Genomic DNA, 15,357 nt, shown 5'->3' on the forward strand with positions numbered 1-15,357 from the left:
GGGGGCTGGTGGGTCAGAGCAGGGGGGGCCGGGAGCCAGGACTCCTGGCTTCTTTCCCCGGCTCTGGGAGGGGAGTGGGGGCTGGTGGGTCAGAGCAGGGGGGGCTGGGAGCCAGGACTCCTGGGTTCTCTCCCCGGCTCTGGGAGGGGAGTGGGGGCTGGTGGGTCAGAGCCGGGGGGGGGGGGGGGGGGCTGGGAGCCAGGACTCCTGGGTTCTCTCTCCGGCTCTGGGAGGGGAGTGGGGGCTGGTGGTTGGAGCACGGGGGGCTGGGAGCCAGGACTCCTGGGTTCTCTCCCCAGCTCTGGGAGGGGAGGGGGGGCTGGTGGGGGGTCCCTTTGTCTTTCTCTGACGCTCTTTGCAGATTTCCAGCGAGCGTCGGCCCTAAATCAGGGCTGAGCCGTGGGTCAGGCCCGGAGCCAGCCCCCAATGGCCCCCTCTGGGGGGTGCTGGCCCCGGGGCCTCGCCCCTCTGACGTCAGCCGGGCGGCTGGTGAATAGGGGGTTGGCCGGGGAACCCCCGTGTGGGGGGCAGGAATTCTGGCTCCTTTGTCTCCCTGGGCGCCCCCCTCCCAGCTCGGTCACAGGGGCGGGGGGGGCGGAGTGGTTTTATTTTTAGCCTTTTGGGGGGTGGGTGGGGACGGGTCGCGGCCTCCCGGCGTCTTCACCAGCAGCCTGCGTCAGCGGGTGACGTCCCGTTGGCACGCTGGGGGCACAGGAACCCAGGAGTCCGGGCTCCCCCCTGCCCCCCTCTACACCCCTCTCCCCTCCCAGAGCCAGGGAGAGAACCCAGGCGTCCTGGCTCCCAGCCCCCCGTGCTCCGACCCACCAGCCCCCAATCCCCTCCCAGAGCCGAGGAGAGAACCCAGGCGTCCTGGCTCCCAGCCCCCCTGCTCTGACCCACCAGCCCCCACTCCCCTCCCAGAGCCGGGGAGAGAACCCAGGAGTCCTGGCTCCCAGCCCCTGGCACCCCCCCTGCCAGGCTGGGCTCAGCGGCCCCCCCTGCTGGTAGGAGGCCCTTCCCCCCCCCCCCCCCAGCTGCCCCACACAATGGGCAGCTCGTCCCCAGCTGGGCCGCAGGCAGGCGTGGGTGGCTTGAGCGGCTCTAATCCCCCCACGGTTTAATTACCCCCCTGGGCTCGTTAATTCCGGGATTAGGCCGTTAATTAAGAGGCAGGTGTGGGGGGGGGGAGGCCGGAGTTTGTCCTGGCCTGTGTTGCACTCCCAGCCTGACCCCCCCCCAACTTTCTGTTAGGGGGCAGCACCCCCCGCCCCCAGGGGACAGGCCCCATCCCCCCCCCCCCCCGCCCCAGCTGGCCCATCCCATAGCGGCTGGAAGCCGCATTCCCCGCGGGCCACTGGCTGGTCTCTGGGGCAACCGCCCCCCCCCCCCGCCCCGGTGGAGCGACGCAGGGGCTGCGGGTCGGGAGTGAGGGGCACCGGCAGGGCTGGGGGGACAGGGGCTGTGGGTCGGGAGTGAGGGGCACTGGCAGGGCTGGGGGGGGCAGGGGCTGCGGGTCGGCAGTGAGGGGCACCGGCAGGGCTGGGGGGGGCTGCGGGTCGGGAGTGAGGGGCACCGGCAGGGCTGGCAGGGGCTGCGGGTCGGGAGTGAGGGGCATCGATCTGTTTCCAGACCCCCCCCCTTCCCGTAACTCGTCACCCCCGACAACCCTGGAGCTGCTTCGCCCGCACAAAAGCCCCCCCCAGTTCCCCCCTTCCCACCGCCCCCTTCTGCCCCAGCGGGGGGCGGGGATCTGTTGCCCCGGGTGATGCATCCCCGGAGGGGGTGGCCGGGGGGGCACGTCACCACCTCAGGGCCCCTTATAGGGCCGGGGCCGGGGCCGGGGAGACGCCAGTGGGACCCAGACACCCGGCCGGACCCCCCAGCCCCCGTCACACCCGCGGGGACCATGCAGCCTTCGTCCACCCTGCTCGTCCTCCTCCTCCTCCTCCCCCAGCTCGGCTCGCCGGCCCCCCTCTGGGCCCCCAAGGTAGGTACCGGGGTAGGGAGGGAACCCAGGCGTCCTGGCTCCCAGCCCCCCACTCCCCTCCCAGAGCCGGGGAGAGAACCCAGGAGTCCTGGCTCCCAGCCCCCCTGCTCCGACCCACCAGTCCCCACTCCCCTCCCAGAGCCGGGGAGAGAACCCAGGAGTCCTGGCTCCCAGCCCCCCCTGCTCTAACCCACCAGCCCCCACTCCCCTCCCAGAGCCAGGGAGAGAACCCAGGAGTCCTGGCTCCCAGCCCCCCCTGCTCTAACCACTAGCCCCCACTCCCCTCCCAGCGCCGGGGAGAGAACCCAGGAGTCCTGGCTCCCAGCCCCGCCTGCTCTAACCCACCAGCCCCCACTCCCCTCCCAGAGCCGGGGAGAGAACCCAGGAGTCCTGGCTCCCAGCCCCCCACTCCCCTCCCAGAGCCGGGGAGAGAACCCAGGAGTCCTGGCTCCCAGCCCCCCTGCTCTGACCCACCTGACCCCACTCCCCTCCCAGAGCCGGGGAGAGAACCCAGGAGTCCTGGCTCCCAGACCCCCCTGCTCTGACCCACCTGACCCCACTCCCCTCCCAGAGCCGGGGAGAGAACCCAGGAGTCCTGGCTCCCAGCCCCCCACTCCCCTCCCAGAGCCGGGGAGAGAACCCAGGAGTCCTGGCTCCCAGTCCCCCACTCCCCTCCCAGAGCCGGGGAGAGAACCCAGGAGTCCTGGCTCCCAGACCCCCCTGCTCTAACCCACCAGCCCCCACTCCCCTCCCAGTGCCGGGCCGCGTCCCTGCGCCAGGGGTACCCGGGGGCTGGGATATAATTGGGGGGGTCCCTGTCTCCGTGCCATGTGGTCTCCTGCTTTAATGGGGTTCCCTCTTTCCGCCCCCCCAGACTCTGGCTGACTTGCTGGGGGCCGCCCCGCTCTCCGCCGCCGTCCCCGCGCCCCCCGGTCCCCGCGCCCCCCCGGCGGGAAGCCGCCCCCCCCGCGACAGCCCCGAGCCCCCGTCCCTGGACCCGGCCTGGGCCAGGTTCTTCGCCGACTTCATGAGCGGGCAGAGGCGGTTCCGGGGCCGGACCAGGAAGGCGCCGGCGCCGCAGGGCTGCTTCGGGCTGAAGCTGGACCGAATCGGGACCCGCAGCGGGCTGGGCTGCTAGCGCCGCAGGTAGGAGCCGGCGGCGTCCAGGGGCGGGGAGTTCCACGGGGTAACCGCGCCTGGCCCTGGGCTGGCCTGGACGCCGCCCGCCCCCAGGAGCCTCCCGTCACTCACCCCCGTGTGTCGCCCCATGGCCCCAACCTCACCTTCCCCGTCCCGCCCCAGCCGGGATGGGGGCATCCCTGCAGAATCCAGGGGCAGGGCGTTCCCCAGGTTAATGCCCATCCAGTGGCGGGTAGTTCCCCAGGTTAACGCCCGCCCGGCCGCACCCGGTGACGGGTAGTTCCCCAGGTTAACGCCTGCCCGGCCGCACTCGGTGGCGGGTAGTTCCCTGGGTTAATGCCCATCCAGTGGCGGGTAGTTCCCCTGGTTAACGCCCATCCAGTGGCGGGTAGTTCCCCAGGTTAACGCCCGCCTGGCCAGGCCTGGTGGCGGGTAGTTCCCTGGGTTAATGCCCATCCAGTAGCGGGTAGTTCCCCAGGTTAACGCCCGCCCGGTCGCACCAGGTGGTGGGTAGTTCCCCAGGTTAACGCCTTCCCAGCTGCACCCGGTGGCGGGTAGTTCCCTGGGTTAACGCCCATCCAGTGGCGGGTAGTTCCCCTGGTTAACGCCCATCCAGTGGCGGGTAGTTCCCCAGGTTACTGCCGCCCAGCTGGGCTCTGGTGGCGGGTAGTTCCCCAGGTTAACGCCTGCCCAGCCGGGCCCTGCAGTGGGTAGTTACACAGGTTAACGCCTTCCCGGCTGCACCCGGTGGCGGGTAGTTCCCTGGGTTAATGCCCATCCAGTGGCGGGTAGTTCCCTGGGTTAATGCCCATCCAGTGGCGGCCAGTTCCCCAGGTTACTGCCGCCCAGCTGGGCTCTGGTGGCGGGTAGTTCCCCAGGTTAACGCCTGCCCAGCCGGGCCCTGCGGTGGGTAGTTCCCCGGGTTAACACCCAGCCAGTGGCGGGCAGTTCCCCAGGTTAACGCCCGCCCAGCCGGGCCCTGCGGTGGGTAGTTCCCTGGGTTAACGCCCCCCCCTCCTTTGACTTGGCTGCAGCGATGCTCAGCTAGTCACCCTCCTGGGGCAAGGGGCCCTGCAAGCCCCTCCCCCCTCTAATGCCACCCCTTTGCCCCCCCCACGCCCCTAGCCCGCCTCTGTGGCACCAAATCAAGTGGCCGGGAGTTCCACAGGTTAACACCCCCCCACCACCGAATGTAGCTTGGTTTCCCCTCTGGCTGGGGATGCTGCCCCCCCCCGCCCCGTAACCTTACCCTCCTGCACCCCACGATCCCCCCCCCACACAACCGCTTCATTTCTCTCCTAGGTTTCCAGCCCCCGGCCCAGCCCCGCCCGTGGAGGAGACGCTGGAGGCGAAGTGCCCGGATTAGCAACGCAGCCCCCGCCCCCCACCAGCTCTGGCTTTGGAGGGGGGGGCCAAGGACCCCCTGGTCTATCCCCACCCCCCACCCCGACATGGGGGACGTAGAGACAAGGGGACCCCCCCCCTCGCCCACCCAGCGAGAGGTTCCTGCCACGTCTCGGAATTGCACCGAAATCAAATAAATATAAAAAAATGAAATTGATTTTCCTTCATTGCTGTTAATGGGGCTTTTAGTTCTGGGAGAGAACCCAGGAGTCCTGGTTCCCAGCCCGCCCCCTGCTCTGACCCAGCAGCCCCCACTCCCCTCCCAGAGCCGGGAGAGAACCCAGGAGTCCTGGCTCCCAGCCCCCCGTCCTTTGATCCACCAGCCCCCACTCCCCTCCCAGAGCTGGGAGAGAACCCAGGAGTCCTGGCTCCCAGCCCCCCCCTGCTCTGACCCACCAGCCCCCACTCCCCTCCCAGAGCCGGGGGGGAGAACCCAGGAATCTGGGCTCCCAGCCCCCCCGGCTCTAACCCACCGGCCCCCACTCCCCTCCCAGAGCCGGGGGGAGAACCCAGGAGTCCGGGCTCGCAGCCCCACTCCATGGTTGAGCCATTTATGTGCAGTACCACAAACGGCCACCAGGTGGTGATGTTGCTCCATTGTTGTGAGGCAGGTGGGGCTGGCCCCAGGGCGGCGCTAGGGGGCGCTGTGGGGCAGGGAGCGGGGCGGGGGGCTCAGCAGGGGGCGCTCTCCCCTGGGAGGCGGGGCTGGCCCCAGGGCGGCGCTAGGGGGCGCTGTGGGGCAGGGAGCGGGGCGGGGGCTCAGCAGGGGGCGCTCTCCCCTGGCAGGGTGCTGGCCCCAGGGTGGCGCTAGGGGGCGCTGTGGGGCAGGGAGTGGGGCAGGGGCTCAGCAGGGCTGCAGCTCTGGAGAATGGGGTGAGGGAGATACGGGGGTGTCGGGGGGGGGGGTCGGTGCCAAATCAAGACACGTCAAAGGTAGATGGGCCCTTGCCCCCCCCCAGCCCTGCCGGTGCCCCTCACTCCCGACCCGCAGCCCCTGCCCCCCCCCAGCCCAGCCGGTGCCCCTCACTCCCGACCCGCAGCCCCTGCCCCCCCCAGCTCCGCCGGTGCCCCTCACTCCCAACCCGCAGCCCCTGCCCCCCCCAGCTCTGCCGGTGCCCCTCACTCCCGACCCGCAGCCCCTGCCCCCCCCAGCTCTGCCGGTGCCCCTCACTCCCGACCCGCAGCCCCTGCCCCCCCCAGCCCTGCCGGTGCCCCTCACTCCCGACCCGCAACCCCTGCCCCCCCCAGCCCTCGTGGCCCCTCTATTTACATTCCCAGCTACAACTCCATAAACTTTCCCTTTTAAAGATCAACTCCTCCCCCCCCCGTCCTCCCCGCAGACACATCTGGAAATGGGGGAACATCTGGCACTGACTCCATGAAGCACGAATGTAGTGGAGGGGGCTGGGAGCCCGGACTCCTGGGTTCTCTCCCCGGCTCTGGGAGGGCAGTGGGGGCTGGTGGGTTAGAGCAGGGGGGGCTGGGAGCCAGGACTCCTGGGTTCTCTCCCCCGCTCTGGGAGGGGAGTGGGGGCTGGTGGGTTAGAGCGGGGGGGGGGGGGGCTGGGAGGGCTGAGTCCATGGGTCAGACTGTCCATTGTCCACAGGGTGGGGCTTGGCCTGGGTGGCAGCTTCCTTCCTCGCCCCCCCACCCTGCTTCCTGTTCCTGCCCCCGCTGCTGGGGGTCACATAAACAGCAGCTGCTGAAAAAAACCCCACCCTCCTCCCAGAGCCGGGGAGAGAACCCAGGAGTCCTGGCTCCCAGCCCCCCCTGCTCTAACCACCAGCCCCCACTCCCCTCCCAGAGCCGGGGAGAGAACCCAGGAGTCCTGGCTCCCAGCCCCCCTGCTCTGACCCACCAGCCCCTGCTCCCCTCCCAGAGCCGGGCAGAGAACCCAGGAGTCCTGGCTCGCAGCCCCCCCTGCTCTGACCCACCAGCCCCCGCTCCCCTCCCAGAGCCGGGGAGAGAACCCAGGAGTCCTGGCTCCCAGCCCCCCCTGCTCTAACCACCAGCCCCCACTCCCCTCCCAGAGCCGGGCAGAGAACCCAGGAGTCCTGGCTCGCAGCCCCCCAGTTTAGTGTCTCACCGATCGCACTGTGCCCCCCCAACGTGCAACCCCCCCCAGTCGCACATGAGGGGGCGGGGCTGGACCATGCCCCGCCCCCTCTGAGGCCCCCCAGGTGAAATCGACACCCCCCCATGTGACACCTCGGTGCACTTCCTTCGAGAGCTGAGTGAATCCCACTTTATTTGGGGGGGCGGCGGCGGGGACACCCCAAATCCAGCTCGGCGCAGGGGGGAGGGGGAGTCTGATACCCCACACGCTGTCCCAGCTCTGGGGGGGCTGGAAATGACCTCCCCCCCCAGGTTAAATTCCCCTTCAATATGAAGGCGAAAGTCCGGTGCCCGCTGATGACCTCACACCCCCCCCAATGTCCTGCCGCGACGACCTCATGGCCTGATGACATCACGGCCCTGCAACGATGACATCACGGGGCTCCTGATGGGGTGACATCACTGCTGCTCCTGGTGACATCACGGGGCAGTCGCTGGGGGATGACATCACCCCGTTTCTGGCCCTGTCCCAGGTCAATGACATCACTGGGCAGCCATGACATCACCGCTGTCCATTGTCACTCTTTGGTTTCATGGGGTACGGGGGGCAGAGCCAAGTTTATAGCCCCCCCGATGGTGGGGAAGGGGCCCAGAGATTCAAGTAGATGCTGGGGGGGGTCTCCCTCTCCCGGGGGACCCCCCCCATTACATCACTGCCCCTCAACTGTTTGCGAGGGAGGAGGCTTCTGGCGGAAGGGCGGCCATCTTGCTCCCCAGCGGCCATCTTGGAGCTTGACCGCAGAGCGGCCATCTTGGATTCCCCACCGAAGGCCGCCCGACTTCGGAGACCACCCAAGGGCAGCCATCTTGGTCTCCCCAATTAGTGGTGGCCATCTTGGGAAGCTGAGGGGGTCCTGAGGGCAGCCTGGCAACCAAGCAAGAGCGGCCCTCTTGGGAGACTGAAGTGCGGCCATCTTGGCAGTTGACCGAAGGGCCCATCGGCCATCTTGAGACCCCCTGACCACCAACGGGCGGCCATCCTGGGAACCTGATGGGGTCCTGAGGGCTGCCTGGCAACCAAGCAAGAGCAGCCCTCTTGGGAACCCCAAGCAAGAGCAGCCATCTTGGGAGACTGAAGTGCGGCCATCTTGGCAGTTGACCGAAGGGCCCGGCGGCCATCTTGGGACCTGCGGCCATCTTGGAACCATCGACCAATAGCCCCCTCCCACAATATTCTCTCTGCTCAGATAGACAAAGTGCAAGCCCTGAGGGGGTGGGGGGGGCAGGGGTCCCCCAAGTTCCTGGTTCAAGACCTGCCCCTGCAGCAAAGTCAGGGTCCCTTTAGTAACCCAGGGTCCGGTTCGTTCCCAGCTCCGGGGGACCAGGCAGGACTCGAGCCCCGAATCGGGTCAGAATCGGCTCCCGGCCGCCCCTCCGGACGGGGCGGCTTTGCTCTGGATGCGCATGTTCTGGACGCTGGAGAGAATCTTCTTCTGGTGGCCGGCCAGGGTCACCCCGATTCGGAGCAGGTCCCTAAGGGGGCAGAGAGATGGGGGGTTAGCAGCCCCCCCCAGCTCCGCCGGTGCCCCTCACTCCCGACCCGCAGCCCCCCCAGCTCCGCCGGTGCCCCTCACTCCCGACCCGCAGCCCCCCCAGCTCCGCCGGTGCCCCTCACTCCCGACCCGCAGCCCCCCCCAGCTCCGCCGGTGCCTCTCACTCCCGACCCGCAGCCCCCCAGCTCCGCCGGTGCCCCTCACTCCCGACCCGCAGCCCCCCCCAGCTCCGCCGGTGCCCCTCACTCCCGACCCGCAGCCCCCCAGCTCCGCCGGTGCCCCTCACTCCCGACCCGCAGCCCCCCCAGCTCCGCCGGTGCCCCTCACTCCCGACCCGCAGCCCCCCCAGCTCCGCCGGTGCCCCTCACTCCCGATCTGAAGCCCCCCCAGCTCCGGCGGTGCCCCTCACTCCCGACCCGCAGCCCCCCCAGCTCCGGCGGTGCCCCTCACTCCCGACCCGCAGCCCCCCAGCTCTGCCGGTGCCCCTCACTCCCGACCCGCAGCCCCCCCCAGCTCTGCCGGTGCCCCTCACTCCCGACCCGCAGCCCCCCCAGCTCCGCCGGTGCCCCTCACTCCCGACCCGCAGCCCCCCCCAGCTCCGCCGGTGCCCCTCACTCCCGACCCGCAGCCCCCCCAGCTCCGCCGGTGCCCCTCACTCCCGACCCGCAGCCCCCCCAGCTCCGCCGGTGCCCCTCACTCCCGACCTGCAGCCCCCCAGCTCCGCCGGTGCCCCTCACTCCCGACCTGCAGCCCCCCAGCTCCGCCGGCGCCCCCCACTCCCGATCTGAAGCCCCCCCAGCTCCGCCGGTGCCCCTCACTCCCGACCCGCAGCCCCCCCAGCTCCGCCGGTGCCCCTCACTCCCGACCCGCAGCCCCCCCAGCTCTGCCGGTGCCCCTCACTCCCAACCCGCAGCCCCTGCCGGCCCGGCCCCCACCCCCCCGCCCCCGGGGGTCGCTCACTCGCTGGAGATCTGGCTGAGCAGCTCGAGGGAGCCGAATCCGGCCGTGCTGAACTTCTCCTCGTAGCAGCCCATGTCGATGGCCTGGAGCCAGTCGCTGACGGAGCCGAAGGAGGCGCCGTGGGGGGCCCGCTGGTCCAGGAGGGGGTGGGACGGCCTGGGGGGAGGGGCCGGGTTAGAGAGGGGCTGCAGCCCCACCCCCAGGGAGCTGAGGGAGGGGGAGGTGCGGGGGGGCCCCGAAAGAACGGGGGGGTGAGAAAAGGGGGGAGGGGAACAGGGGGCCCCTAACCCCACCCTTCCCTTCCCTCCAGCCCCCCAATTCCTACCCCAGGCCCAGCCGCTCTGAGCCCCCCCAGATCCCAGCCCCCCCCCCGCCCCGAGGCTCTCACCCGGCGCCGTCCCGGGAGACGATGCGCAGACTGGCCGGGTTGCGGATCAGCTTGTCGAGGGAGCTGACGAGCTGGGCGAAGCGGGGCCGGGCGCTGCGCTCCTTCTGCCAGCAGTCGAGCATGAGCTGGTGCAGCGCCGTGGGGCAGGCGGGCGGGGGGGGCAGGCGGTAATCCTGCTCGATGGCGTTGATCACCTGCGAGGACGGCGCGGCTCAGACACGGGGGGGGGGAGCTCGACGGGGACCCCTTGCCCGGCGCTGAGATGCAGCCACCTCTGGGGCGGGGCGGCCAGTGACCCAGGGACCCCTCGCCCGGCGCTGAGATGCAGCCACCTCTGGGGCGGGGCGGCCGGTAACCCAGGGACCCCTCGCCCGGCGCCGAGGTGCGGCCACCTCTGAGGCGGGGCGGCCGGTAACCCAGGGACCCCTCGCCCGGCGCCGAGGTGCGGCCACCTCTGGGGCGGGGCGGCCGGTTACCCGGGGACCCCTCGCCCGGCGCTGAGACGCGCCCACCTCTGGGGCGGGGCGGCCGGTGACCCCTCGCCCGGCGCTGAGATGTGCCCACCTCTGGGGCGGGGCAGCTTGTTAACAACCACCCAGAACGGCTCTGACCCAGCCCGGGGCGGAGGGGGGTACTCACGTCCTGGTTGGACATGTCCCAGTAGGGCCGCTCCCCGAAGGACATCACCTCCCACATGACGATCCCGTAGCTCCAGGCGTCGCTGGCCGAGGTGAACTTGCGGAAAGCGATGGCCTCGGGGGCCGTCCAGCGAATGGGGATCTTCCCGCCCTGGGGACGAGGCGGGTGAGAGAGTCCCAGCTCCCAGCCCCCCCCCCTCAGCCCCCAGACCCCTCCCAGAGCCGGGGAGAGAACCCAGGAGTCCTGGCTCCCAGCCCCCCCTGCTCTAAGCCATCAGCCTCCACTCCCCTCCCAGAGCCAGGGAGAGAACCCAGGAGTCCTGGCTCCCACCTCCCCTGCTCTGACCCACCAGCCCCCACTCCCCTCCCAGAGCCAGGGAGAGAACCCAGGAGTCCTGGCTCCCAGCCCCCCCTGCTCTAACCCCCCAGCCCCCACTCCCCTCCCAGAGCCGGGGAGAGAACCCAGGAGTCCTGGCTCCCAGCCCCCCTGCTCTAACCCACCAGCCCCCACTCCCCTCCCAGAGCCGGGGAGAGAACCCAGGAGTCCTGCCCCCCCCGAGGCGGCGCGAACCCCGGCGTCCGGGCCCTACCAGGGAGCTGGTGTAGGTGGGGTCGGAGGAGTTCTCCTCCAGGAAGCGGGAGAGGCCGAAGTCGGAGACTTTGCAGACCAGGTTGCAGTTGACCAGGATGTTGCGGGCGGCCAGGTCCCGGTGCACGTAGCTCATCTCGGCCAGGTAGCGCATCCCCGAGGCGATGCCCCGCAGCATCCCCACCAGCTGGATGGGCGCGAACTGCCCCTCGTTCAGCTGGGGGGCAGACGGGGGCGGGGTCAGCGCGGGGGGCGGGGCCCGCGGGCTTGGGGGCGGGGCCTCAGCGGCAGGGGCGGGGCTACGGAGGCAGGACCTTTGGGGGTGGGGTCACAGTGGCAGGGGAAGGAGTCGAGCGCCCCATTCTCCATGGGCTGGGTGGTTTGGGGGTGTCTGGGGTTTTTGGGGGGTCCCTCCCCCGTACTGGGCCCCCCGTACCCGCAGGAAGGAGTCGAGCGCCCCGTTCTCCATGGGCTGGGTGGTTTGGGGGTGTCTGGGGTTTTTGGGGGGTCCCTCCCCCTGTACTGGGCCCCCCGTACCCGCAGGAAGGAGTCGAGCGCCCCGTTCTCCATGGGCTGGGTGGTTTGGGGGTGTCTGGGGTTTTTGGGGGGGTCCCTCCCCCCGTACTGGGCCCCCCGTACCCGCAGGAAGGAGTCGAGCGCCCCGTTCTCCATGAACTCGGTGAGGATCATGACCGGGGTGCTGCTGGTCACCACCCCCTCCAGCCGGATGATGTTGGGGTGCTCGAACTGCCCCATGATGCTGGCCTCGCTGAGGAACTCCCGGCGCTGCCGCTCCGTGTACCCGCCCTTCAGCGTCTTGATGGCCACGCAGCTCTCCTTCTTCCCGGGCACCTTGAGCCGGCCCCGGCACACCTCCCCGAACTCCCCTGCCGGGCGCCGAGAGCGAGGCATGAAACAGCGGGATGGGGCAGACAGAAAGAAAGAAATGAGTGAGGAAAGAAACCGAAAGAAAGAAAGTGAGAAAAGACACCAAAATAATTAATAAGAAAATGAAATGAGTGAGAAAAGAAACCAAAAGAAAGAAAGAAAGAATTAATGAGAAAAAGAAATGAATGAGAAAAGAAAGGAAGAAAGGATTAATGAGAGAGAAAGAAAGAAAGGATTAATGAGAGAGAAAAGAAACCAAAATAATGAGAAAAAAGAAAGAAAGAAAGAAATGAGTGAGAAAAGAAACAGAAAGAAAGAAAGAAAGAAGTGAGAAAAGAAACTGAAAGAAAGAAATGAGTGAGAAAAGAAACCAAAAGAATTAATGAGAAAAAGAAATGAATGAGAAAAGAAAAGAAAGGAAGAAAGGATTAATGAGAAAGAAAGAAAGAAAGAAAGAAATGAGTGAGAAAAGAAACCAAAATAATTAATAAGAAAATGAAATGAGTGAGAAAAGAAACCAAAAGAAAGAAAGAAACAGAAAGAAAGGAGTGAGAAAATAAACTGAAAGAAAGAAAGAAGTGAGAAAAGAAACCAAAATAATTAATGAGAAAAAGAAATGAATGAGAAAAGAAAGGAAGAAAGGATTAATGAGAGAGAAAGAAAGAAAGAAATGAGTGAGAAAAGAAACCAAAATAATGAGAAAAAAGAAAGAAAGAAAGAAATGAGTGAGGAAAGAAACCGAAAGAAAGAAAGAAAGAAAGTGAGAAAAGACACCAAAATAATTAATAAGAAAATGAAATGAGTGAGAAAAGAAACCAAAAGAAAGAAAGAAAGAAAGACATGAGTGAGAAAATAAACTGAAAGAAAGAAAGAAAGAAAGAAAGAAAGAAGTGAGAAAAGAAACTGAAAGAAAGAAATGAATGAGAAAAGAAAAGAAAGGAAGAAAGGATTAATGAGAAAGTAAGAAAGACATGAGTGAGAAAATAAACTGAAAGAAAGAAAGAAAGTGAGAAAAGAAACGAAACGAAAGAAAGAAATGAGTGAGAAAAGGGAAGAAAGAAAGAAAGAAAGAAGTGAGAAAAGAAACCAAAACAAAGAAAGAAGTGAGTGAGAAAATAAACTGAAAGAAAGAAAGAAATGAATGAATGAGAAAAGAAACCAAAAGAATTAATGAGAAAGAAAAACTAAGAAAAATGACTGAGAAAAGCAAACGAAGAACGAACGAACGGAATGAACGAGAAAAGCAAACGAAGAACGAACGAACGGAATGAACGAGAAAGGCAAACGAAGAACGAACGAACGGAGTGCACGAGAAAAGCAAACGAAGAACGAACGAACGGAGTGCACGAGAAAAGCAAACGAAGAACGAACGAACGGAGTGCACGAGAAAAGCAAACGAAGAACGAACGAACGGAGTGCACGAGAAAAGCAAACGAAGAACGAACGAACGGAATGAACGAGAAATGCAAACGAAGAACGAACGAACGGAGTGCACGAGAAAGGCAAACGAAGAACGAACGAACGGAATGAACGAGAAAAGCAAACGAAGAACGAACGAACGGAGTGCACGAGAAAAGCAAACGAAGAACGAACGAACGGAGTGCACGAGAAAAGCAAACGAAGAACGAACGAACGAACGGAGTGCACGAGAAAGGCAAACGAAGAACGAACGAACGGAGTGCACGAGAAAAGCAAGGCAAGGACGGGAAGACCACGAGCGGGAGAACGAGGGAATGAACCAGTGAGCTGGGAGAGAAAAGAGGAACGCGAGAACGAGCCGGCTACAGGGGAAAGCGGGAGCGAGACGACGGGAAGAACGCGGCGCGGAAGGAGGAGTGAAGGAGAGAGGGAACGAGGCGGGAGAGAGGAGGAAGGAGCCCGCGGGGGCAGCCGGAGACGGGGGGACGGAGACAGAGCGAGAAAGGAGGCCGGAGGGAGGCGGCAGCAGAGGCCGAGCGGCTGCGGGAGCCGTGAAGCCGAAGGAGCGAACCAGGCGGGTGAACGAGGGAACGAAGAAGGGGGCTGGGCGGAGAGAAAGGGGGGGGGCCCGAGCCCAACGAGAGGTTAGGGGGTTCAGGGGGGTCGGGGCTCAGGGGGAGTTCAGGGGCCGGTTTAGGGGTTCAGGGGGGTCGGGGCTCGGGGGAGTTCAGGGGCCTGTTTGGGGGTTCAGGGGGGTCGGGGCTCAGGGGGGGTTCAGGGGCCGGTTTGGGGGGCCGGGGGCCGGTTTGGGGGTTCAGGGGGGTCGAGGGAGTTCAGGGGCCGGTTTGGGGGGCCGGGGGCTGGTTTGGGGGTTCAGGGGGGTCGGGGGGGTTCAGGGGCCAGTTTGGGGGTTCAGGGGGCTCGGGGGGGTTCAGGGGCCAGTTTGGGGGTTCAGGGGGGTCGGGGCTCGGGGGGGTTCAGGGGCCGGTTTGGGGGGGCAGGGGCCAGTTTGGGGGTTCAGGGGGGTCGGGGCTCGGGGGAGTTCAGGGGCTGGTTTGGGGGGCCAGTTTGGGGGTTCAGGGGCCGGTTTGGGGGGGCAGGGGCCGGTTTGGGGGGCCGGGGGCTCACCGGCGCCGATCACCTCCTCGATTTTCACGTAGGAGACGTCGATCTCTTTGGCGAATTCCCGCACGGCCTCGTTGGGGTCCTCGTAGGTGAAGGGGTCGATGTAGAGTTTGGTGCCTGGGGGGGGGGAGTCCCGGGGGGGGGACGATTAGAGCCACTCACCCCCACCCACTCCTTCTGCCCTGGCCCCCCACTTGCCCCCCGCCCTGCCCCCTCCTCACCCCCGAACCCCCCCCGCCGTCCCCCCCACTCACCGTGCCCAATGAGGTACTGGCCGTGTTTGTCCGAGTATTCGGGGTCTCGTCCCCCCGCCCCGTGTTTCCTGCCGGGGGAGGGAGAGTGAATTGGGGGGGCCGCCAAGAACACCCCCCCCGGAACCACCCTGGGGAGAACGTGGCCAGCCCCAGCCCCCCCCCGGCCCTTCCCTGCCCCCCAATCGCCCAGGTGGGGGGGGGGTCTCACCTGACGCAGATCACAGCCACTGCCACCACCGCCAGCACCAGCAGGGCCCCCACGGCGGCCGCCCCCACGATCAGCCCCAGCTGCTCCGCCCGGCCCCCCGCCTCTGGGGAGAGAGACGCCGTCAGGGGGCTGCCCCGGGGTGGGGGTGGGGGGGGGTCAGGCCAGCGTCACCCCCAACCTGCCCGGCTCAGGGGGAGAGACGCCAAAGGGCCTGGGAGGGGAAACTGAGGCAGGCCGCCCGCTGCACTGGAACAGGCCACAAGCGGGGGGGGAGCAGCCCCTGGGACGCTGGGGCACATCCCGGCGGGCGCACGGGGCGGCGCTAGGAACCCAGACGGCGGATGGGAACACCGGCGCCGCCGGGGAGCGGAGAATCGTGTATCCACCCTCTCCGGCAGCCTGCTGTCCCGGGCAGCCTGGCACCCCCGTGCAACCTTCCTCCTCGTGCAACCTGGCATCCCCGTGCAACCTTCCTCGTGCAACTTCCCTCCTCGTGCAACCTGGCATCCCTGTGCAACGTTCCTTGTGCAACTTCCCTCCTTGTGCAACCTGGCACCCACGTGCAACCTCCCTCCTTGTGCAACCTGGCACCCACGTGCAACCTCCCTCCTTGTGCAACCTGGCATCCCCGTGCAACCCTCCTTGTGCAACTTCCCTCCTCGTGCAACCTGGCACCCCCGTGCAACCTTCCTCGTGCAACCACCCTCCTTGTGCAACCATCCTCCTCGTGCAACCTCCCTCCTCGTGCA

General features: G+C 66.4%; 2 protein-coding genes across 2 annotated transcripts; one reads left to right on the forward strand and one right to left on the reverse strand.

Annotated features, from left to right (window-relative positions):
- The first annotated feature begins 1,906 nt into the window (after positions 1-1,906).
- Positions 1,907-3,125, forward strand: LOC123357945 (C-type natriuretic peptide-like). The gene is made up of 2 exons (XM_045000817.1): positions 1,907-1,987; positions 2,862-3,125. The coding sequence occupies exons 1-2, from the start codon at positions 1,907-1,909 to the stop codon at positions 3,123-3,125; spliced, it is 345 nt and encodes a 114-aa protein (XP_044856752.1).
- Positions 3,126-6,756: 3,631 nt separating this feature from the next.
- On the reverse strand, positions 6,757-14,775 carry LOC123357946 (ephrin type-B receptor 4-like; the record flags this gene model as incomplete). Its single annotated transcript, XM_045000818.1, has 9 exons — positions 6,757-8,119; positions 9,100-9,255; positions 9,488-9,681; positions 10,127-10,276; positions 10,716-10,931; positions 11,252-11,601; positions 14,150-14,263; positions 14,401-14,468; positions 14,609-14,775. Coding segments are annotated over 9 exons (1,539 nt in total), but the record flags the coding sequence as incomplete, so codon positions are not given.
- Positions 14,776-15,357: the final 582 nt, after the last annotated feature.

Source organism: Mauremys mutica, unplaced genomic scaffold (assembly GCF_020497125.1).
Source record: "Mauremys mutica isolate MM-2020 ecotype Southern unplaced genomic scaffold, ASM2049712v1 001260F_np12_obj, whole genome shotgun sequence".
Classification (NCBI taxonomy): domain Eukaryota; kingdom Metazoa; phylum Chordata; order Testudines; family Geoemydidae; genus Mauremys; species Mauremys mutica.